At 47.4% G+C, this 22618-nt stretch overlaps 1 protein-coding gene across 1 annotated transcript; it reads right to left on the reverse strand.

The window, feature by feature from the left end:
• Window positions 1-3631: 3631 nt before the first annotated feature.
• Window positions 3632-22007, reverse strand: POLR1E (RNA polymerase I subunit E; the record flags this gene model as incomplete). The annotated part of the gene is made up of 12 exons (XM_080708720.1): window positions 3632-3791; window positions 5599-5730; window positions 6909-6990; window positions 7945-8078; window positions 10284-10380; window positions 10969-11076; window positions 14959-15103; window positions 15883-15941; window positions 18240-18325; window positions 19617-19693; window positions 21289-21392; window positions 21932-22007. 12 exons carry the CDS (start codon window positions 22005-22007, stop codon window positions 3632-3634), a joined length of 1260 nt encoding a protein of 419 aa, XP_080564846.1.
• Window positions 22008-22618: the final 611 nt, after the last annotated feature.

Consider the following 22618-nt stretch of genomic DNA (forward strand, 5'->3'; position numbering starts at 1 on the left):
GGCCGGCGCCCAGGAGAGCTGAGGCCAAGGCCCCAGGGCGAAGTAGTGCCTGAGAACATCCCAGCCCCTTACTCACCGTCCCCTAGAAAAACAGCCCAGCCCTCCTGGGGACAAAGGACAAGGTACCTCCAAATCCCTACAGCCCCACACCCTCAGCAGGAAGGAACGGGAAGGTTTTGCAAGAAGAAAAGGGCGCAGCTGGAGGGTCTGCATTGCCAGGGTCCTGGAGAGTCGGAAACGCAGCGCGTGACACTTTTGGGTCAGGACTCTTTTTACAGGGAACCTCACCTTACACACCAAACCCAGGCTCTTCTCAGGGAAGAGATTTACTTCTGAGGACGGGAAGTGTCTCCACTGGGGAGGAAGCAACTGCCCAGAATCACCCTTCCTATGATCCCTCTGTGGCCATCCTCAGCCTCCCGCTGTCTCTGGGGCCGCAGCTGAGCTTGGTTTACTTGAAGACAGTTCTTTTAGACCTGGATGTGGTCCTGGGAGGGAGGAAGGGCTTGGGGTGGAGAGCCCCTTTTGAAAGGCTGCCCCAGGGATGACACAGCGTCCCTTGGGGGTACAGGCAGGTACCTGCTGGGCTGGGCCGTACAGGGGTGCAGAAGCCCCAGGGTCACAGCTTCCCAAGCTCAGGACATCCGCTGGCGCCCGCTGTGGGACCTACCCCACTGCCTCTGGCTCCAGCCTACGCAGATGGGGGGCCCTGGGCCCTCCAGTGTCCCTGCTTTCACGAGGGGTCACCTGCCTTCACCTGCCCTGCTGCGGTCCCTTCAGTGCCTTGGTTCGGGCTCTTCCCGGCATGCCCTTCTCCATTTGACGAGTGCAGGCCCCACTCACTCCCCGAGGTTTAGCTCAGACACTGCCATCTCCTCGCAGCTCCCCCTGCTCCAGATGACACTGGCCCCCAAGCCTCAGTCGCCCCTCCTTTGCTCCCTCAGGGCACCAAGCACTTTCTGCCTTGTCTTGGGACTTTCTGGGTCCACACCCTGTCCACCCACCTGCTTGTGAGCTCTCTGAGCAGGGTCACATCTCACTGTGGCCCCAGGTCCCAGCCCCAGAGCTGGGGTGGGGCGGGACGCAAGGAAGGCCAGTTCCCATTAGTCCTGTGAATGTGCGGGGCTCCAGGGCCAGCTGGGCCCAGCCCCCACAGCAAGGCCAGGGCTGTCCAGGCCCTGCACAGCCTCACTGGCCCCTCCCACCCGCCCCTCATGGGCTGTCACCAGCCTGTCGGTCCTGCGCTCGGCCAGGTGGCTTCCCAGGCTGCTCTGACAGGCCCTAGGTGCTGCTCTTTAGGGTGGGGTGGGAGGGGTGGAGGGAGCCAGGGCACCGGCTTCACCTGACTTTAGAGACGAGTTCTGGGCCCTCCCATCCTCAGTAATGTCCTCTTCTGTTTGGTGGTCTCAGTGTGAGTCGCTGTACAAAATGCTGCCTTTATTATTTTGTAAGAAATGATTTTTCTGTGAATCAAGAACTTAGGAACAACTTAACCAAAATAAAGTTCTATATTTTAAAGGAGGCACTTGTGGGGGAGGGCATCTCTCCTTGATCTAAACATTTGCTGGAGTTCCAGGTGGCCAGGAGAATCCCAGAGCCCTCTTGTTGGCCGGCTGTTCCCACCGTGGCTGTGGATTAAAAGCTGGAAAGGCTCCGTCTCACAAGATCTGTGTCCTCCTGGCACCTACAGGCTGTCACTCCAGTCCTGCCTGCCCGTGGGGCTTTGCAAAGACCAACAGTAACAGTCCCTCCATGCTGGTCACTCAATATATCAGCAAATGATACTCAGCCCGCAGCGCGTCTTCCCAGCTGGTCAGCCGCTTAGAATTGCCGCAGCCACATGTCACCTCAGGAGCTAGAACCTAGTGTTGTTTTGTATTTTCTTGGTAAGTTTACTATCTTGGTCTAAATGATATCAGATAATTGTTTGGTTTAGCTCTCAGCAGCCCATTCCTGAGCTCCGAGGAACTTTGTCTGCTTTTGGGTTACTTGATACGCCTCCTGGGCAAGGGACACTTTGGGACATTTCCACATCTTTTTAGCTTCTCGGGGACCAGATTCTCTCATATAGCAAGAGATTTTGCATATATCGCTCCCATCATGTCTGGAGTTTATGTAGTGTCAACTGTTTCTAGTCGACATCTGTTTCTTCTCCTTTTTTTTTTTTTTTTGGTACTTGGGGTGGAACCCAGGGGCTTTTCTACCTCCGGGCTATATTCCCAGACCTAGTTTTTATACTTTATATGGAAACAGGGTCTAAGTTGCTTATAGCCTCACTCAGTAGCTGAGGCTGGCTTTGAACCTGTGCTATCCTCCTGTCTCAGCCTCCCAAGCGCTGGGCTTACAAGCATGTGCCACCACGCCCAGCTGGCATCTTACCTTCTTAGGTGCCAGATCTTACCTGTAGCCTCCTAACCCATGATGTGCTTCTTTATTTTTTGGTACTGGGGATGGAACCCAGGGGCACTCGACCTCTGAGCTACATCCCCCATCCCTATTTTTTTATTCTTTATTTTGAAACAGGGTCTCACTGAGTTGCAAAGTGCCTCAGCTAAGTAGCTGAGGCTGTCCTTGAACCACGATCCTCCTGTCTCAGCCTCCCAAAAGCTGGGATTGCAAGCGTGCGCCACCACGCCTGGCTTCATGATGGGCTTCTAATGTACTCCTGCATTAAAACCTTGCCTTCAGCTGGGCATAGTGGCACATGCTTGTAATCTCAGCACTTGGGATGCCGAGACAGGATCACACAGCCTCAGCTACTTAGCGAGGCTCTCAGCAACTTAGTGAGACCCTGTTTCCAAATAAAGTATAAACTAGGTCTGGGAGTATGGCCCAGAGGTAGAAAAGCCCCTGGGTTCTACCCTCAGTACCACTAAAGGAAAAAAAGAAAAAACCTTGCCTTCAGTCATGACTCAGGAATCATCTGTGAGAGACAGCTGAATCTCCATCCACAGCTGCCTCCAGAGCCCCAGAGACTCACTGCCAGCAGCAGATTCTGGAAGGCCTGCATCCAAGGAGCAAGTGAAGGCGCCAGGTTGCCCACTGATGCTGTCTACATTGTTTTCATCTCTGGTCCCCTCTATTTGGTGGGCCCTGCCCTCTATGTGGCCCTAGCTAGGCAGAGAAACTGGGACTGTCACTTGCTGATTTGTCTCCACCTTATTACCGCAGGCTATAAGTCAGCCTGCTCTGGCCACCCCACCTTATTGTTGGCTCCTGATAAAGCGGGAAGCCTCCTCTTCCAGCCCTGCTGTGATAGATCCTCCCCACAGCTCCCTCCACTGTCCCTTACAGAGCCTCTCTATATACCTTCATCCATTAGATGTGCTCAGGGATCAGCCTGGTGAAAACTTTATTGACTTCCCAGACCCCACTCGCCCAAATCCCCACACATGTGAACCTACAGGAAGAACACCTGCCATTCAGCATCACAATGACACCAGAGGGAGATCCGTCCATTGTAGCCATTGCTTTAGGTTTCTGACAAGACAGGCACAACTGGGATGCTGGCTGCTGGCTTCACAGCTGCGCCAAGGCAAGCCTTCTTGTTTCCTCTTTTTAAAAATAATGCAAGTAAACAGAAACAGTGGCTATGATGTGGGCCAAAATCACCCCGTCTGGAACACAACATCTACGTAATCTTCCTTCGCTTTGACTGGCGGTCCATGGTCTGGGCAGGAGGCAGCGGGATGGACAGGGTGCCTATCCTATGGTCCTCTTCCCTGTCAGCGGCCAGAGACACCTTTCTTTTAGAGATCTTCAGCCTCATGGCTCTGGCTATCTCAATCATCCTGAGGAAGAAACAAACAGAACAAATGGACAGAGAGCCTTCAACAATGTGGCTGTTCGGGGAGGCTTGGCAGGAGGAGGCAGCACACTCATGCCCCAAGGCCTGAGACAGAATCCCAAAGTGGCCAGCAGGAGAGAGCCCCGATGGGAGGGCACACAGGATGCCCCACCCCCAGTTTTCAGATGATTTCATTTAATGGGTTGCCATTAAGAACAGTCCTGCGGCCGGGTGTGGTGGTGCACGCTTGTAATCCCCGCGCTTGGGAGGCTGAGACAGGAGGATCGCACAGGTTCCAAGCCAGCCTCAGCTACTTAGTGAGGCTCTCAGCAACTTAGTGAGACCCTGTTTCCAAATAAAATATAAAATGGGTCTAGGAGTATAGCCCGGAAGTAGAAAGCCTCTGGGTTCCACCTCCAGTACCACCAAAAAAAAGAAAAGAAAAAAAAAAAAGAATAGCCCTGCGAGCTGGACGTGGTGATGCAGGCTTGTAATCCCAATGCTTGGGAGGCTGAGACAGGAGGATCGCAAGTTTGCAGCCAGCCTCAGCTACTTAATGAGGCCCTCTGTAACTTAGTGAGATCCTTCAAAACAGAGAATAAAAAATTGGGCTGGGGATACAGCTCAGAGGTAGAATGCCCCTAGGTTCAATCTTAAGTACTGGGGGGAAAAAAAGAAAAGAAAAGCCCTGCGGGTGATGGAAAACCAGGTTTTCTAGACCCATTAATATCTGTCACCTATCATCCTCTGTAAAAGCAACCAGGATGGGGCGATAGAGCGCTTGCTAGATTGACAGATTCCTAGTCCCTATTTGCTTTTATTTTCAACCTCACTGATGTATGGGCACTGTGGGCAGCCCTCAGAATAAACCTTCCCTGGACTGCTGGAGTGCAGACAGGTGTTGTCACAGGCTCTCTTGGAACACATCTGGGGATACCAAATGCCCCTCAATCACCAACAAAGAATTCCTAGGAAGCTCTGGCCTCTACTGTTTGAAATCTCTAACAAGGCTGGAAGGAGCCTTGAAATGTCGTTTTTTACTGGCTGTCCCCATCCATTCAGAGATGCTCAAATGTGATGTCCCTGCCAACAAGCGGCTCCGTCCTGCAGTCAACATCTCCCCTGGGGACCGTCCATCAATTCTGAGAAAGTTCTGCTTGCTAAGCTGAAGGTGGGTTCTCTTAAATGTCTACCCTGGGCTTACTCCTCAGAACTACACAGAATTCTTCTCCCCAGGGAAAGTAATTCAGAGAACAGAGACTGGTTACTTGGAAACAGAAGGCTCAGGTTTAAAGCCCAATAATTCCCTTCTTGGCTGTGAGACCTTAGGAAAGTCATTACTTCTCTGGACCTCAGATTCTTCAATTGTGTTTTAGAGAAACCAATGAGATAGCATGAAATAATTTTTTTTTTCTTCCCGGTACTGGGGATTGAACCCAGGGCATTCTGCCTCTGAGCTACACCCCCAGCCCTGTGTTTTATACTTGATTTTGAAACAGGGTCTAAGTTGCAGAGGGCCTCACTAAGAAGCTGAGGCTGGCCATGAACCTGTGATCCTCCTGTCTCAGCCTCCCAAGTACTGGGATTACAAGTATGCATCACCATGCCCAGCTCAGCATGAAAGAATTTAACAGTGCCCAGCAAAGAGAAGGTACTCAAAATGTCTAGTCATTGGGTCACTGAAAATTGTCCTCTGGTCTCAAGTTTTCCCTGCGTGAAACACCCCAGCTCCCCGGACAGCGCCTCAGGTTTCCCATGGTACCAGCGCTGACCGAGGTGTCCCGTGGGGCTCTGCATTCTGCTGCGCTCACCTCTTCTCGCTGAGCTTCAGGTCTCTCTGCAACACGGTCAGGTCAATCTGGAAGTCGTTCATGTGCAAGGCAAGGATGATCACATACGCAGTGATCTTTGCCTTCATCGAGTTTGAAATTAAGTTCCGCAAACTAAAAAATGAGAGGCAGGAAAGGAGAAACAAAATTAAAATCCCAAGGGCAAAATAAAAGCATTCAAGCCATTCCTTTACCTTCAGTGGCAGCCTAGCTAGGGAAAAGGCACGGGACTTTGAGCAACATTACTGCTTTCTTCTAAGGTGCCAGAGGCTCACGTGAGCCAATGCCGCGTTTCCCTGAGCAGGGAGGGAAAGCTGGCTTCCACATTCCTCGGGCGGTGCTGCAGCCGCACACTGCTGAGGGTGCGCCATGTCCGTCCCTGCCTGCTTAGCAGAGCTGCTGGGGTAAGCTGCCCCAGCCTCAGCTGCTGCAGCTGCTGCTCCCAAGCAGACCCAGGGAGCAGGAAACACACGCCAAACTAAAGGCTGGAAGGAAGCCCAGGGGTGCTGCCTGGCTTCTTTTCCCAGTCCTCACACTAGTCTGCCCCTTTCTGTGACAGTGACTTTCATAGGACACTAGTTCTTGCTCCATCTGGAAGGGTTTCTTGAAAGAAGTGTGGAAAGTGAAGTCTTTATCAAAGGGCTTTCCACAGCCTTTTATATTCCTAAAAGAGACAAGCCTGGCACAGTGGTGCACACATGTGATCCCAGCGACTCAGAAGCTGAGGCAGGAGGATTACAAGTTTAAGACCAGACTGGGCAACTTAGCGTGAGCCTGTCTCAAAATGAAAAATTAAATGAGGGCCGGGTATAGCTCAATAGCAGAATACTTGTCTGGCATAAGCAAGCCCTGGGCTAATCCCCAGTACCACAAGAAAAGGAAAGAAAAGCCAGGCAGAGTGACACATGCCTATAATCCCAGGACTTGGGAGACTAAACCTGAGAACTGCAGGTTCAAAGACAGCTTCAGCAATGTAGCGAGACTCTAAGCAAACTAGTGAGATCCTATTTCAAAATATTAAAAAAATATATAGCTTGGAGCACAATGCCCTGGGTTCAATCCCTAGTACTATTAAAAAAAAAAAAAAAAGAAAATCAATATTCATAAAAGTCAAAGAGAACATTTCCAAAGGGGGCATATATATAACACACATAATGTCTTCCACTTAATTGGCCCCAGAACTGAGCCAAAACGATGGTAATCTCTTCAGTAAGGCATCTCTGTGCAAGCAGAACTGAATCCAAGCTCCCACTCCCCCTGCTTTTTCCATCACGAAAACCAACCCTCCTGACCTGCCATTGTTGTAAGTCAAGCAGGTAAAGTGCTTCAGCAGTTTGTTGTTGATGATGTGGGGGATTCCAGGTCCTAGGGCACCTATAACACAAAATTGCATTTGATTATTTTCTCAAAAAAAACCCTCAGACCTATGCTTTATCCATAAGCTGGGCTGTTTTAAGAGACAGAACCACACAGTAAGAGAGGAAGGGGCCCAAGATCCAGAAGAGCCACTTGACATGAAAATCTGCTCAGGTGTGAGTCAGCCTGCACACTGGATACACACAAGAGATGTTTGTGGTGGGACCAGGACAAGACAGAAAACAGACTCCAATGAGGCCAAAGGATACAGAATTAATAAGACATTGGAAAACAAAATAGAGAGAGCCCAAAGAGAGAGGGAGGAGAGGAGACTAGAATGTGAAAATAAGAAATAACCAGACACTGAAAACATGACCACAAACCCCTGTGTGCTCAATCACAGCAAGAATGACTAAACACCCCTTGTGCCAAAAATCACAGCTGTCTCCAGCTGCTCTGGGTGGTAAATGTGTGACCACCACATACGGTCCTAGCTACAGGGAACACCGCAGTCACCATTAGAGACTGATGCTGGGCTCTCCTCCTGGAAATAAACTGATAAAACACACACCTCACAAACCTTCACAAGCAAAGCCATGTTGTTTTTTTTTTCTCCCTACATAACTAATGTTTGTTCTAATAGTCTCTTAAAATTGTCCTTTGATTTGACATAAATATTGTGCTTTGCCTAATTTAGAAGAGAAGTAATGAAATGTTAGCTCTGGAAGCTGCCTGAGCAATCGTGCAACCCGACCTGTCCCCGTTTCCAGGTGAGGACACAGCAATCGGGGCAGGGAGAGCCTCATGGGTACCCAGTGTCAGCAGCACCAGGAGGAACTGCACTGCTGCAGTTAAAAAGCAAGACTCACACCCACAGATCTACTTTCCTCCTCGCTAGAGCTGATCTGAGAACCATAGACAGATAATGGACTGGAAATAACCAGGCATATATAAAGTCTACCATGGGCTTACTTTTCCGCTTTATCACTTTCTGAGCACGAAGTTTGATGAGGGTGTCCAAAAACCATATGCATCGGGCCTGGCGGTCTCGGCTCTCCTCACTCGATGGCAAAGACTTCAGTGCTTCTATAACAAAGGAGCAATGGCTAAAACAAGGAAGGAGTACAGGAAATGTGTCAGGGGACAGGCTCTGCCAGGGAAGATCCCCTCCAACAAGGACACGCACCTCTCCCTTCCACACACACTTTGCAGCTGATGAGGGGCTGCCACGACGAACAGTCTTAGGAACAAGAAGGCTGTAAAGGGGCCTGTAAGGGCCAGAGAGTGAACATTTTAAGCTTTGTGGAGCCCAGTGTGGTGGTGCACACCTGTAATCCCAGTACTTGGGAGGCTCAGGAGGATGGCAGGTTTGAGACCAGCCTCAGCAACGTAGCAAGACTCTCAGCAACCTAGTGTGACCCTGTTTTAAAATAAAAAATAAAACTGGAAAGCTGGGCGTGGTGGCACACGCTTGTAATCCCAGCATTCAGAAGGCTGAGACCGGAAGATCATGGTTCACGGACAGCCTCAGCTACTTAGTGAGGCCCTTCATAACTTAGTGAGACCCTGTTTCAAACAAATAATACAGTAAAAAAAATAGGGCAGGGTGTATAGCTCAGAGATCAAATGCCCCTGGGTTCCATCACCAGACCCCCCCCCCAAAAAAAAGCTGGAGTCGGGCGTGGTGGTGCAGCCTTGTAATCCTAGCACTTGGGAGGCGGAGACCAGAGGATTGCAGTTAGTGTAAGGCTTCAGCTACTTAGCAAGGCCCCTTGCAACTCAGTGAGACACTGTTTCAAAAACTATAAAGACTAAAAATATAGGACAGGGGGTATAGTTTGGAGGTAGAATGCCCCTGGGTTCCATCCCCAGTACCGCTAAATAAATAAATAAATAAATAAATAAATAAATAAATAAATAAGCTGGGCCTGGTGGCACACACTTATAATCCCAGTACTTGGGAGGCTGAGACAGGAGGATCACAGTTTCACAGCCAGCTTTAGCAAATTGTGAGGCCCTCTACAACTTAGTGAAACCTGTTTCAAAAAAAAAAAAAAAAAGGACTAAAAAATAAAGCTGAGGGTATAGCTTGGAGGTAGAAAATCACTGGGTTCAATCCCCAGTACTGAAAAAATAAACAAGTAATATATATATGTGTATATATATATATATATATATATATATATATATATATATATATATAATTTTGCTTTTTTTTTTGCGGTACTAGAAAATGAAACCCAGGGCATTCTAGCTCTGAGTCCCACTTTGGTCCTATTTTTTATTCTGTGTGTGTGTGTGTGTGTGTGTGTGTGTTTTAAGTACTGGGGATGGAACCCAGGACATTCTATTTCTGAGCTATACCCCTAGCCCTATTTTTTATTTTGAAACATGGTCTCACTGAATTATAAAAGGCCTCACTAAGTAGCTGAGGCTGGCTTCAAACCTGCGTGATCCTCCTGTCTCAGCCTCCCAAATGTTGAGATTACAAGTGTGTGCCACCACACCCAGCTCTTCTTTATTTTGAAACAGGGTCTGAGTTGTGAAGAGCCTCACTAAGTATCTGAGGCTGTTCGTGAATCATGATCCTCATATCTCAGCCTCCCAAATGCTGGGATTACAAGTGTGCGCCATCATGCCCAGCTGCTGGGCAACCTTTTCTAAAGTTAAATTTATGTATTTAATTTTTTTTTTTTTTTGGCTGTTTGTTTGTTTCCAGTACTGGGGATTAAACCCAGGTGTATTCTACCTCCCAGCTACACCATCAGCCCTATTTTTTATTCTTTATTTAGAAACAGGGTCTTGGTAAATTGCAGAAGGCCTCACTAAGTAGCTAAGGCTGGCCACGAACCTGCGATCCTCCTGTCTCAGCCTCCCAAGAACTGGCATTACAAGTGTGTACCACTATACCTGGCTGAGTGTTTTTTTTTTTTTTTTAATAATTTCATCTGGAGAAAATAAAAGGTTGTCAACCCTAGATTGATTGTCTCAATTTTTGTCTTGAAAATTTATTAGTCAATAAAATCCAAGACATGGGAACCATGGGAACCGCCCACCCCCCCATAAAGATTAATTCCTGAAAAAAGAGCTCACTACTAGGTTTTTTAGTTGTCTTAACGTGACAGTGATTCACGACAGGTGCAGGCACGGGCCCGGGTTGGGAGTCTGAGAACGGAGGCCCTGAGCTCAAGACAACAGTGGCTCGCTCATGTTCTGGGGTGGAGCAGACACCTCCTCACTGACTCACAGCTCAAGGTCCTGCTTCCCATCTGACTCCCAACATCACTCCCCCTCTGCCTGGGTGGGAGTACCTGTTCTCTTCAATCATCTTCAGTATCTCTTCTGATGTGACCTTCCTGAAAACTTCAGATGGGTTCGCAAGAGCTTCATACTCCTCAGGGGACAGAACTAGGTACAGGTCAAGAACACAATCTGCCCAGAATGGAAACAACCAACCAGCTGGATGGTCTTGTAGCAGCTTCCTTTCATAGACAGGAAAGCTGAGGCTTGCAGAAGGAAAGAGGTTCAAACAGGACAGCAGGGCCCAGCTCGAGGACCCAGTTCTCAGACTCCAGCACTTGTTTCCTGCCTGGGCTTCTCTACCAATATTACAGAGCCAATGCCAGCACTTCCATCTAACCAGAGTGAAAATATACACTCGAACCCTTCCTTTGGCAAAATCAATCTGCTCTAGATTTGGGGCACTGGCCAACTTAAAAGTCCTATTATGACTATTCATAGAGAGTGACTCTTCCCCCCAGGGCTAGGCCACAGGCATGTTGCTAAGGAATGAGTTTGAATCCCAAGGATGGGTCCTTGACTAGTGAGGAAGCTTCCCTGCTCTGGACATCAGCACTGGGGCACAGAAACGGTTTGGGTGTTGCTTTTATGAATGTAAAAGAACTCCCATCCCCACCCCGAGAGCCTGGCTGTGTCAAGGTGTGCAAACATTACGACTGAGAAAACCGGGCAGCTTTCCTACCACAAAAAGGATACTATCTTCAAATTTATACACATCTTCAGGCTTGGCTGCATCAGCGTAGCAGGGAGGAAGGTAGAGGGAGTCATCTTGCAGGTCATCCTGGATGGCATCGCTGACCAGAGCTTTTCAGTAAAGGGAAAATTCGCGTCAGTCACAGCCTGTTTGGTTTCAGGTCCCCAGCACTCTTTGCCATCTGTGTGGGTGAGAACACAAATGGTGCAGAAACCCCCATCTGAATGCTTCCAGCAAGGTGGCTGAAGTGCCCAGCAGGCTGACTGCTCCAGGACGCCGACACATGGCAAGGTGAATGCAGAATGGTGCCTCTAGCAACTTGCAATAGCGTTGGGAGAGACAGACGTGCTATTGAACATGAATACCATGTGCGAGATGCTAAAGTGAGGACCATAGTGGAGGGATATAACCCACTCGGAGCGGACTTGCCTAACGTGTGCAAAACCTTGGGTTAGACCTCCAGGTCTGGGGTGAGGGGAGCAAGAAACATTCGAAATACTCTTTAATAGCTTACCTCCCAAAACATTTCACTATACGTTATAGTGAAACTAAACAAACAAACAAACAAAAAAAACCAAAAAAAAAAAACAAAGAAAAAACACCACACTGTACATAGAGACTACATATGGAGAAAAAAGAGAAAAGTTCTAATATTAGTCTAGTAGATCAAAGTTGGGAATATGGTTGAATTGTTTTTCTTTTTAAACTGGGTGTGGTAGCACAGGCTTGTAATCCCAGCATTTGGGAGGCTGAGACAGGAGGATCCGGGTTCGAGGACAGCCTCAGCTACTACTTAGTGAGGCCCTTTGCAACTCGGTGAGACCCTGTTTCAAAAAGAATAAAAAATAGGGCTGAGTGTGTAGCTCTGAGGTAGAATGCCCCTGGGTTCCATCTCCAGTAACACACACACACACACACACACACACACACACACACACACACACACACACAATTTAATCCTGAGAGTAAACTTAAAAATTAAAAATTTACCCAGACATTAAAGTATGTCTTTAAATAAATGTTGAGCCAGGCGTGATGCACACACCTGTAATCCCAGTACTTGGGAGTCTCAGAAAGGAAGGTCACAGGTTCGAAGATAGCCTCAGCAACATAGTGAGACTCTCAGCAACCCAGCAAGACTGTTTTGTAATAAAAAATAAAAAGGGCTAGGGAGGTACAACTTCCCTGGGTTCAACCCTTATGCAGGAGCAAAAAATGTTGAGTCCTACTTCTATGCTCCTAGAAAGAAAAACATAATATTGTAAAGATGTTGATTCTCTCCATATTACTACCAATTGAATTTTTGAGGAAACCTGATAAACAGTTGCTATCACTTGGGAAAAAAAGCATGTTATGAAAGCCAATACATTTCTTTCCTTTTTCTTTCTTTGTGGTACTAGGGATCAAACCCAGGGCCATTCTACATGTGAGGTATACTGCCAGCCCCATTTTATTTTTATTTTGAGACAGGGTCTTACTTATTGCATGCTTGCCTTGAACTTGTGATCCTCCTGTCTTAGTCTCCCAAGTACTGAGATTACAGGTGCATGCCACCATGCCCAGATACATTAAAAGGGGGGGGGGGTGAACTGGCCCTATAACACAAGAGACTGATAAAAAGGCAACTTAGATCAAAAGAGCCTGGTGCTGTTACAGGAACAGCCAGTCAAAACAAAGGACAGGGCACAACTGTGTAATGGTAAAGAAGCTTTTTTAAATCATCCAAGGATGAAGGTAAGGGACAACTGGCTAATCACTTGGAAAATATAAAATTAGATCTGCACTATATGCTAAAAAAAAAAGTTGTGTAAGTACTAAAAGAAAATATTTATATAGTCACCACATATGGGAAGATTTTCTTAAAATTTCTAAATTGAGCCAGGCATGGTGGGGCATGCCTATAATCCTAGTACTTGGAAAGAGAGGAAAAGAGGATTGCAAGTTCGAGGACAGTCTCTGCAACATATCGAGACTCTTAGCAACCTAATGAGTCCTTGTTTCAAAACCAAAATTAAGGAGCCGGGTGTGGCGGCGCACGCTTGTAATCCCAGGATTTGGGAGAGAGACAGGAAGATCACGGTTCACAGACTGCCTCAACTAGTGAGGCCTTCTGCAACTTAGTGAGACCCTGTTTCAAAATAAAGAATAAAAAATAGGGCTGGAGGTGTAGTTCCGAGGTAGAATGCCCCTGGGTTCATCCATAGTACCACAAAAATAAATAAAAAATTAATTAATTAAATTTAAAAGATGGCTGAAGGTGGAGGTCAAAGATAGAATGCCCTTGGGTTCAATTCCCAGCCCCCCCCCCCACCTCTAGAATTACTTTTTGGAGGGGGGTTGGGGCTGAGCCCAGGGGCATGCTACCTCTAAGCTATACTACCCAACCATTTTTACTTTTTATTTTTTTGGTAATGGGGATTGAACTCAGGGGCATTCAATCTCTGAGCTCAACCTTACTTCTTTCTTTCTTCTCTTTCTTTCTTTTATCTATATTTGTGTGTGTGATGCTGGGGATGGAATCTAGGGGCTTTCTACCTCCGGGCTATACTCCAGACCTATTTTATATTTTATTTGGAAACAGGGTCTCACTAAGTTGCTGAGAGCCTTACTAAGTAGCTGAGGCTGACTTTGAACCTGCACAATCCTCCTGTCTCAGCCTCCCAAGTACTGGGATTACAGGCATGTGTGCCACTACGCATGGCTTATTCTTTATTTTGAAACAGGGTCTCACTAAGTTGCGAGGGCATCACTAAATAGCTGAGGCTGGCCACGAACCTATATGGTCCTCCTGTCTCAGCCTCCCGAGTAGTAAGATTACAAGCATGCACCACCACACCTGAATTATATTTTATTTTGAAACAGGGTCTTACTAAGTTGCTAAGACTGGTCTTGAACCTTCAATCCTGCTATCTTAGCCTCCCAAATACTGGGATCCCAGGTGTGTGCCACTATGCCTGCCTTAAAATTCCACTGTGTGTGTGTGTATGTGTGGTGCTGGAGAGTGAATCCAAGGGCTTTCTACCTCTGAGCTACACCCCCAGCCCTTTTTATTTTTTATTTGAAACAAAATCTAGCTAAGTTGAAGCAAGCCTCACTGAGTTGCTGAGGCTGGTTTCAAACATGCAATCCTCCTGTCTCAGCTTCCCAAGTAACTGGGATTATAAGTATGCACCTATATGTGCCTGGCTATAATTCGTTTTTGTTTGTTTTGTTTTTTGTGGTACTGGGGACTGAACCCAGGGGCATTCTACTTCTGAGCTAAAACCCCCATTCCTATTTTGTTTTTTACTTTGAAACAGAATCTCACTAAGTTGCAGACAGTCTCAATTTAGCCTTTCTCAACCTTCCAAGTGCTGGGATTACAAGTGTGTGCCACCACACCCAGCTAATTCCATTTCTAATACATAAACTTTCTCTAATGTTCTTGTCAACCCTTTTAACCAAAGTCTCCCTGGACTCACAAGGAGATGTGAGGCCTTCTCTCTCCTGTGCCCTGCAGGCTTTAATCCTGCACCAAGAACAGGGAAGGCACATGCCTATTTCCACACCCGTCTCCTCCACTCGACTGAACCACCAAGGGAAGCACCAGGTTGGATGTTTCTTGTTGCCCCTAGGGTCTGCCCTTGGGTAGACCCTCAGCAAGTGCAGGAAAAAATACGGCCTCAACCCCACCACATCCATCTGGGAGGGAGGTAAAAGATCTAAAAGAAGAGAAGCTACGATGGGCGTGGTGGTGCATGCCTGTAATCCCAGTATGTGGGAGGCTCAGAGAGAAGTACAGGTTCAAAGCCGGCCTCAGCAACTTAGCCAGGCTCTCAGCAACTTAGTGAGACCCTGTTTCCAAATAATTCCCAAATAAAATATAAAACAGGGCTCTGTGTCATAGCCCAGCGGTAGTAGGCCCCTGGGTTCCACCCCAAGTACCACCAAAAAGAGAGACAGACAGACAGACAGATCTATGGGTAGATTCTTACCCACTCCCAGCTGCTTACCATTCACACCCTTTGTGTCAATGATATCCTCTGCAGCTTTGGCTACTGCAAGGTTCAAAGATTCATTGCCAACTTTGTTCATTCTCCTGGAGCTCAGAGCTCGTTTTTGTTTAGTGGTACCAAAGGCTTCAATGCAAGAATCCATCTGTGCAAGAGACAAGCCTGGTGACTGGGGGTAGAAGAGGCAGGCGCTGCTACTCCTCCCTGCGCAACCATAAGGGCACTGTGGGCTCCAGAGCCATCGTCACTTACCTGTAAATCAGGCCGAGCCACTCCTATCACACCTCTCTCGTAGAACCAGTGGACACATCAAATTATTTTAACAGATTTGGCACACTTTATAAACAATAAAGGGCTACTTACAAATGAAAAGACTTGACTGGAATTAGGCTTGGTATAACTGTGGCACACAGCTCACTATTCTATCCTACATCCAGAGCAGATATTGCTCATGGATCACTCACTCTTTCCTGAGCCAGAGAGCAGCCTCACATCCTTTCTCAATACAGTACTCCAGGCAGCACTCAAGACTCAATCAGTTTGCCATCCTGAGGTGAGATCTTTGTAGGAACCTTCAATATTGCAAAACCCTAAAGTCCAGTTTGTTCTAATGTGAAAATTTTCAGACATAACCAATATTTTCTGGAAATCGAGCAAAATCCTAAAAACAAATGCAACACTGACCCAGAGAACAGGTTCCGAATGCTATCACAGAATGGCATTTGACCACCTCTACAGGGAAGTAGGTCTGCTCTGCGACTCACAGACTTCTGCAGGTAGCAACTGCCCAGAGAACCACACACTGGGTGAGCTGGGAGCAGCCTGAGAGACCAAAGTTCAAGGAGCTCATTGTACTGCTAGGGAAGCATTAAGCATGAAGGACCCCTCCCCCAAGGCCCCACATCCTAATTCTGTCACACTCACCTTTTCTCTGAACGTTTTGGTCTGACTCTCCAGTGTGGGTTTACTCTCAAGCGATTCATCTATTAAAATACAAAACACAAGAAAAGGGGTCTCACGATGTTGCCTAGGCTGGTTTCGAACTCGTGAGTTCAAGTGACCCTTCGGTCTCAGCCTTCCAAGTAGCCGGGAAGGACTAGAAGCATACACTCCATGTCCAGCTCTGGAAGGCTTGCAGACATTAATCCTATTCCATGACTAATCTATGAAAAACAGATTGGGAGGGCTGGGAATGTAGCTCAGTGGTAGCGTGCTGGCCTAGTGTGTACGAGGTTCTGGGTTCACTCCCCAACACTACAAACAGCATTTGTTTTTAGGATTTAGTTAGAATTCCAGAAAATATTGGTTGTATCTGGAAATTTTCACATTAGAACAAACTGAACTTTAGGATTTTGCAATATTGAAGGTTCCTACAGAACAAAACAACAGATTTCCTTATTATAGGAGTTCCCTGAGCCTAACATGAACATATATTATGAATGCTCAATATGCAGTGTCAGTGCACAGTAAAGGGAACGGGAGAATAGATCAGGAGTCAAATGAAGGAATCATCTGGTCAACCTCTTCATTTTATAAATATGGAAAAAGAAGGCTCCTGATGAAATGACTCTCTGGTCAGCTCACGAGGCAGAGGCAGAGGCAGGGTTAGACCCAGGTCCTCAGCTCTTCCCACAGTTTTGCTCTCCTGGTAAAGAACCTAAATGCAGGCACAGATGTGAGGTAAGTATTTCTTACATAATGTTTTCTAATTTCCCACAAAGTACTCAAAGAAGGAGCAGTACGGTCTAGTGGCCAAGAGCAATTTCCCAGGGTGGCCTTGCTGAGTCGCGTCAGCAGGGCACCCAGTTTCATCGTCAGTAAGAAGGGATGACAGGACCTACGAAGCAAGCGACAAAGGGCACTCGGGTGTTTAGAACAGCACCAGGCGCACGCTAAGGATCCAGTGCAATGTGTGTGTATAACAACCAGAATACACCAATATTTACAAACTTGTACAGACATAAACAAAAGTTGTTTATTCAACAAATTAATAAGTAATATTGCCCTGCCTCCTTGAAATTTAGAAAACTTGGAGGATAATCTAAATGTAGTTATCCCAGCATTTGGGAGGCTGAGACAGAAGGATTGCAGTTTGTGGACAGACTCAGCTACTAAGTGAGGCCCTTTGCAACTCAGTGAGACCCTATTTCAATATAAAGAATAAAAATAGGGCTGGGGGTGTAGCTTGGAGGTAGAATGCCCCAGGTTCCATCCCTAGTATCACAAAAATGAATGAATGAATGAATGAATGAATGAATAAATAAATAAATAAATGTAGTTATACTTGTTTTCAAAGTAGAGAATTCTTAACTTTTTCTTTTTTTTGGGGGGGGCAGTACTAGGGATGGAACCCAGGGGCATTCTACCTCCGAGCTACACCCCCGGCCCTATTGTTTTTCATTCTTTATTTCGAAACAGGGTCTCACTGAGCTGCTGAGGGCCTCACTAAGTAGCTGAGGCTGTCTGAGAACTAACATCCTTCTGTCTCAGCCTCCCAAATGCTGGGATTACAAGTATACACCACAACGCCCGGCTCGAGTTCTTAATCTTTTGAACCTGTAGATCTTTAGAAAACTTACAACTCAAGAGCCTTTTAAAATCATGTGCAAGCCAGGCCTATAATCCTAGTACCTGGGAGACTGAGACAGGAGGATCGCAGGTTTTAAGCCAGCCTCACCAACTGTGAGGCCTTCTACAATTAGAAAGACCCTACTTCAAAATAAAGAATAAAAAATAGGGGTATAGCTCAGAGGTAGAATGCCCCTGGGTTCAATCCCCAATACCAAAAAATAAAAATAATTAATTGAAATCATGTGTAAAGCTGGGCGTAGTAGTGCACACTTGTAATCCGTTACTTGAGAGGCTAAGACAGGAGAATTGCAGTTTTGAGGACAGCCTTAGCAAGACTCTTATCAACTTAGTGAGACCTGTTTCAAAATAAAAGAATAAAATAGGATTATGGGTATAACTTGGAGGTAGAATGCCCCTGGGTTCCATCCCCAGTGCCACACACAGACACACAGGCACACACACAGACACACACACACACACACGTAGGAAAATAGGGCTGAGGGGTAAAGCTCAGGGGTAGAATGTCCCTGGTTTCAATCCCCAGGACCACAAAAAATAAAATAAAAAATTAATTAAAAAACCAGCAGAAAGACATCCTTTTAGAAATAATTACAAAATGTGTTTTATAGATGTAAAAACTCAAATGAACTCATCCAGCCATCTCAAACTGTGCAGCAGCATTCCTAAGAGTTTTCATGCCAAGGACCTACCTGAAAACAGGGGCTGCATGTTGAACAGTTCCGCATCAAACACTTCCATTTGGCCAGAGGTCTTGTTCAAAATTCCCACAAAGTGCCTGAATGAAGAAAGAATAACACCACAATGGATTAAACAAATATTGTTTATACAACTTCCTTTTTCCTGTTCAAAAGTTCTCAACCTTCTTTCTGCCCCAATAGAGAGAAGGCTGGGGCAGAAGAATGCATCAGCTTGCTCACGAGTAATAATCCCTTTCGGCAATCTCTACATGAAGAGGAGAAAGGAGGAGATGGGAAGGGAGGGGCATGAGGTGGTTGGGGCTGGGAAGCCACCAGGTACTTCTGGCAGTCAATCGCATCTGAACTTGCTAGGGTAACAGAAAACCCTTCTGATGTATAAAATCTAGAATTATACTAGATTTACTCTGCACATAAATTTTATGGTGGCAAATACAAGTAAAATCTTGTTAATTATGGGAAGAAGGCCAATCTAAAATATAACACCTTTGAAGCGGATGATGAAGTATTGAGGTTTAAGCACATATGTCAATCTAGTTTCTGTCACGGCACGGCCCAGGGAGGACTCTCAAAGAGACTTGTGACTCACTGCTGGTACCATCGTAGGAACCCTGTCTGTACCATCCCAGCCCTGAGAGTTGTGGACTGTTCAGGCTGGGCAATCTCCACTGTAGAGAGATCAGGGGTCAGCGAAGGGCAGAGCTGCTCAAAGTCACTCAGTTCATCATGGACTGAGATGGATGGAAACCACGGCCTCCTCTTTCCCAGTCCAGAGCCTTCAATACTGCTAAACCCTTTTCTTGTACCTAGTCCCAAGGCAAACATCAAGCAAGGTTTGATCTATTGACCACACACTCCAAATTAGTGAAGGTAGCTGACAACTGGAAGACAGTTATTACGAATATAACAAATAAAGCCAGGCGTGGTGGCACATACTTGTAATCCTAGCATTCGGGAGGCTGAGACAGGAGAACTGCAGTTCGCGGACAGCCTCAGCTACTTAGTGAGGCCCTCCGCAACTCAGTGAGACCCTGTTTCAAAATAAAGAGTAAAAAATTGGGCAGGGGGTGTAGCTCGAAGGTCAAATGCCTCTGGGTTCCATCCCCAGACCCGCAAAAAACAAACAAACAAGCAAACAACAAATATCACAAATAAATGAGGTCTTTAGGAAATTCAACAAACATAAGTCATTTTTTCCTTTCCAGGAATGTCTGCTGCCTGGTGTGAGGGCCCCTGGGCCTATAAACAGACACCTAGTAAATCTCCCTAAATTTCTCAACTGGCCTTAAAATAAAAACAGAATAGCAGTGTCAATCCCACCACCACTACCCTCCCCATCACCCTTCCCACCGCCCCTTCCTCCATCATTACCTGCACAGAGTGTTGCACTTAAGGGCCCCAGTCCCAAAATTGTTTCCAACATAGGAAAGTCTGTCTGTTTCGGCTGCCTAAAGGACGGAGGAAAGAACATCTCATTTACAACCAATGTTGAATGGTTCTAAAGCATCTATTCTACATTTGCAAACGCTTTAGAATCCAAGACCACCAGTAATTAGCACTACAGAGACTCTAGGAGATGATCCTGTCCAGCTATCTATATGGAAATCTGGGGTATCTCTGGGGGAAAGGGAAGAAGGCTTTCCAAAAGCATGCCTCAAGTACTGCTGGCATGAACCGGTTTGTAAAGCTCTAGAGAAAGTTGCACCCTAGGGCCTAACAGAGAAGCCCTGGCCTCCCAGCACTTATAAGTTAGCAAAAAAAGTGATTTTGTAGGTAACTTCCTTGGTCCAACCTATTCTGGATCTTCTTTGCCCACTTCCATGACCTCCACTTCACAGACCCTCAGCACGAGTAGAAATGGCCGATTCACACCCCAGTCACAGCCAAGCTTTCCTCTTCCCTGTTTGTCTTACTACCCTCTTCACTTGGATAATCACACCTCACTGTCAAATCCCCCCAACCTTCAGGGCTCAGCTCCAATTCATACTCCCCTAGGAAGGCATCCTGGCAAGCAGACCTTTCTTCCTACTGGACTCACTCTGTCCAACACTCCTCCCCTCACCCCAGACTCTGAGCTTTTTCTACTATTTAAGTTCTCACCTCTCTAGAGCTCAGGTTCTCAACCCAGGGAAATCCACTGCAGGGCTACCTGCACTGTAGTAGGTAAGAGGCCAGAGATGCTGCCCAACATCCTGCAATGCACAGGAGCACCGCCCACAGAATCAGGCTCAAAACATCAATAGCACTGAGGTTGAGAGGCTCTGAGCTACAATACAGACTTCCTCAGAGTGGGGCCAGGACTGATTTGGTTGTTTCCCTAGCAGCCTACTACACAAGAATACAGTTGATGTTCCATAAATGCTTAAAAAAAAAAAAAAAATGGCCAGGCGTGGTGGCGCACGCTTGTAATCCCAGCACTTGGGAGGCTGAGACAGGAAGATTGCACAGGTTCAAAGCCAGTCTCAGCTACGTAGTGAGGCTCACAGCAACTTAGTGAGACCCTGATTCCAAATAAAATATATTTTTTAAAAAAGGTCCAGGAGTGTAGCCCAGGGGTAGAAAGCCCCTGGGTTTCATCTCTAGCACCACAAATAATAATAATTTAATAATAAATAATAAATAAATAAATAAAACAAATGAATGAAAAGTCAACATTTCAAATATCCTAAACCTGAGCCTGGTGTGGTGGCGCAAACTTGTAATCCCAGCATTCGGGAGGCTGAGGACCAGAGAATCGCAGTTCACAGACAGCCTCAGCTACTTAGTGAAGGCTCTTTGCAATTATTCAGTGAGAGCCCGTTTCAAAATAAAGAATAAAAAATTGAACAGGGGGTGTAGTTCAGAGGTCGAATGTCCCTGGGTTCCATCCCCAGACCCGCAAAAAAAATAAAATAAATCAAATATCCTAAACCTGGATGAAGTCTCCACACTCCAAGCTGTTGGCCCTCAGAGGAATCCTTCATGGGTCCGTTTTTCACTCCCCTTTCGTCCCCTCATGCCGTCCATGGAGCCTGCTGAGGCAGCCTACAGTGGAAACACTTACTAGGATCCGCTGAGTCCTCTTCCTGGGGTTTGTGGTGTCCTTGCTGTTGTACAAAATAAAGTGCATGTTGTCCGGATTCTGCAGCTTTCCGTTGGAGAACTGGACTGCAAGGAACGTGGCCCAAGAATGAGAGGAGAGCAGAAGGCTCACAGTATAGGAGGGAAGAACTGGCGTGTCATTGGGAGGAAGAATCGGGAGGTCAAGGCAGCTAAGGTCCTGAGCTAGAGGAGCTGAAGGAAGCCCGGGTCCAGCTGGTAGGAGGGGATGGGGGCCTCTCTGGGGAGAGGCTGTGACAGGAGGGAATTAAGGCAATGAGGCTGACAGAAGAAGCCTGGCCTAAACCTAAGGAGGCAGAGGCGAGAGGTGATGAAGCAGGTGGGATTCCTGGAGGATGAGGGGATGAGAGTCCTGAGCAAAGCCCAGAGGAGAGTAACTGGGATGGCCTCTGCAGCGGGGAGAGAGTGACAGAAGGACGGCGGGATGACAGGGGAGCCCTGTCCCAGCGCCAGGTAGTGATGGAGACTAGACGGGTGCTGGTCTCTTCTGGAGAGGGGGCCTGACCTAGGGTGTGGGGGCTACTGAGGTACCCAGAGGGAAGAGGAGAGGGTTCCGGGGAAACTCTGCCCTAGTTTCCAGTCTTTACCCAGTACCGCTCTCTGGCTCTGATCCGGCTCCCCCCGATACAGCCACCTCGCACTTGGCAATACTTCTGCGGCCATCTCGCCGGTCCAGAAGTCTAGTTCTGGAGGTGAGACCGCAGAGAACCGCCGCTGGTTAACACGAGGGAGCCGTAAGAGCGCGCCTCTTCCGGTCCCGGAAGAGGCGTGGCCCGCCGGAACCCGCCCCAAAGACGTAGGGCGTGTGGCCCCGCCCCTGGCCCACCCACTCCGCACGGAGGCGTGGTCTCCGCCCACTCGACGCCACACCCCCCTCCTCGGCGGCTTCTGCCGGGACTCAGCTCCTGATTGGCCAGCGCTAGGCGTTCGCTACTAGGTTTGGTGGGACTAGCTCCTCAGGTGCACAAAAGGCCTGTAACTTCAGGCTAATCATTTTGTGGGACTTCCTCCTGTTTAGCGCGGTCTAGGTCTCGGCTATTGGGCATAAGATATCTTCTCAATACCTGAAAAAGCCAAGTTGGAGTTTAGAATTCTCTGATAGGAGCTCCTTGAGACCCAAAATAGTGGGACCTCTCATCCACGCACTTGAACATAGAGACATCAAGTGCGAGCTTTGTGCACAGCCCCTCAAAGAGCTCTCCATCACCATCCCTGCTCCGAAAGCACACAGCTGTGGTCCAACCAACCCTGGGGGGTTGAACCAGGCAGGGGAG

This window comes from Muscardinus avellanarius (assembly GCF_963383645.1).
Source record: "Muscardinus avellanarius genome assembly, chromosome: 13".
Lineage (NCBI taxonomy): Eukaryota > Metazoa > Chordata > Mammalia > Rodentia > Gliridae > Muscardinus > Muscardinus avellanarius.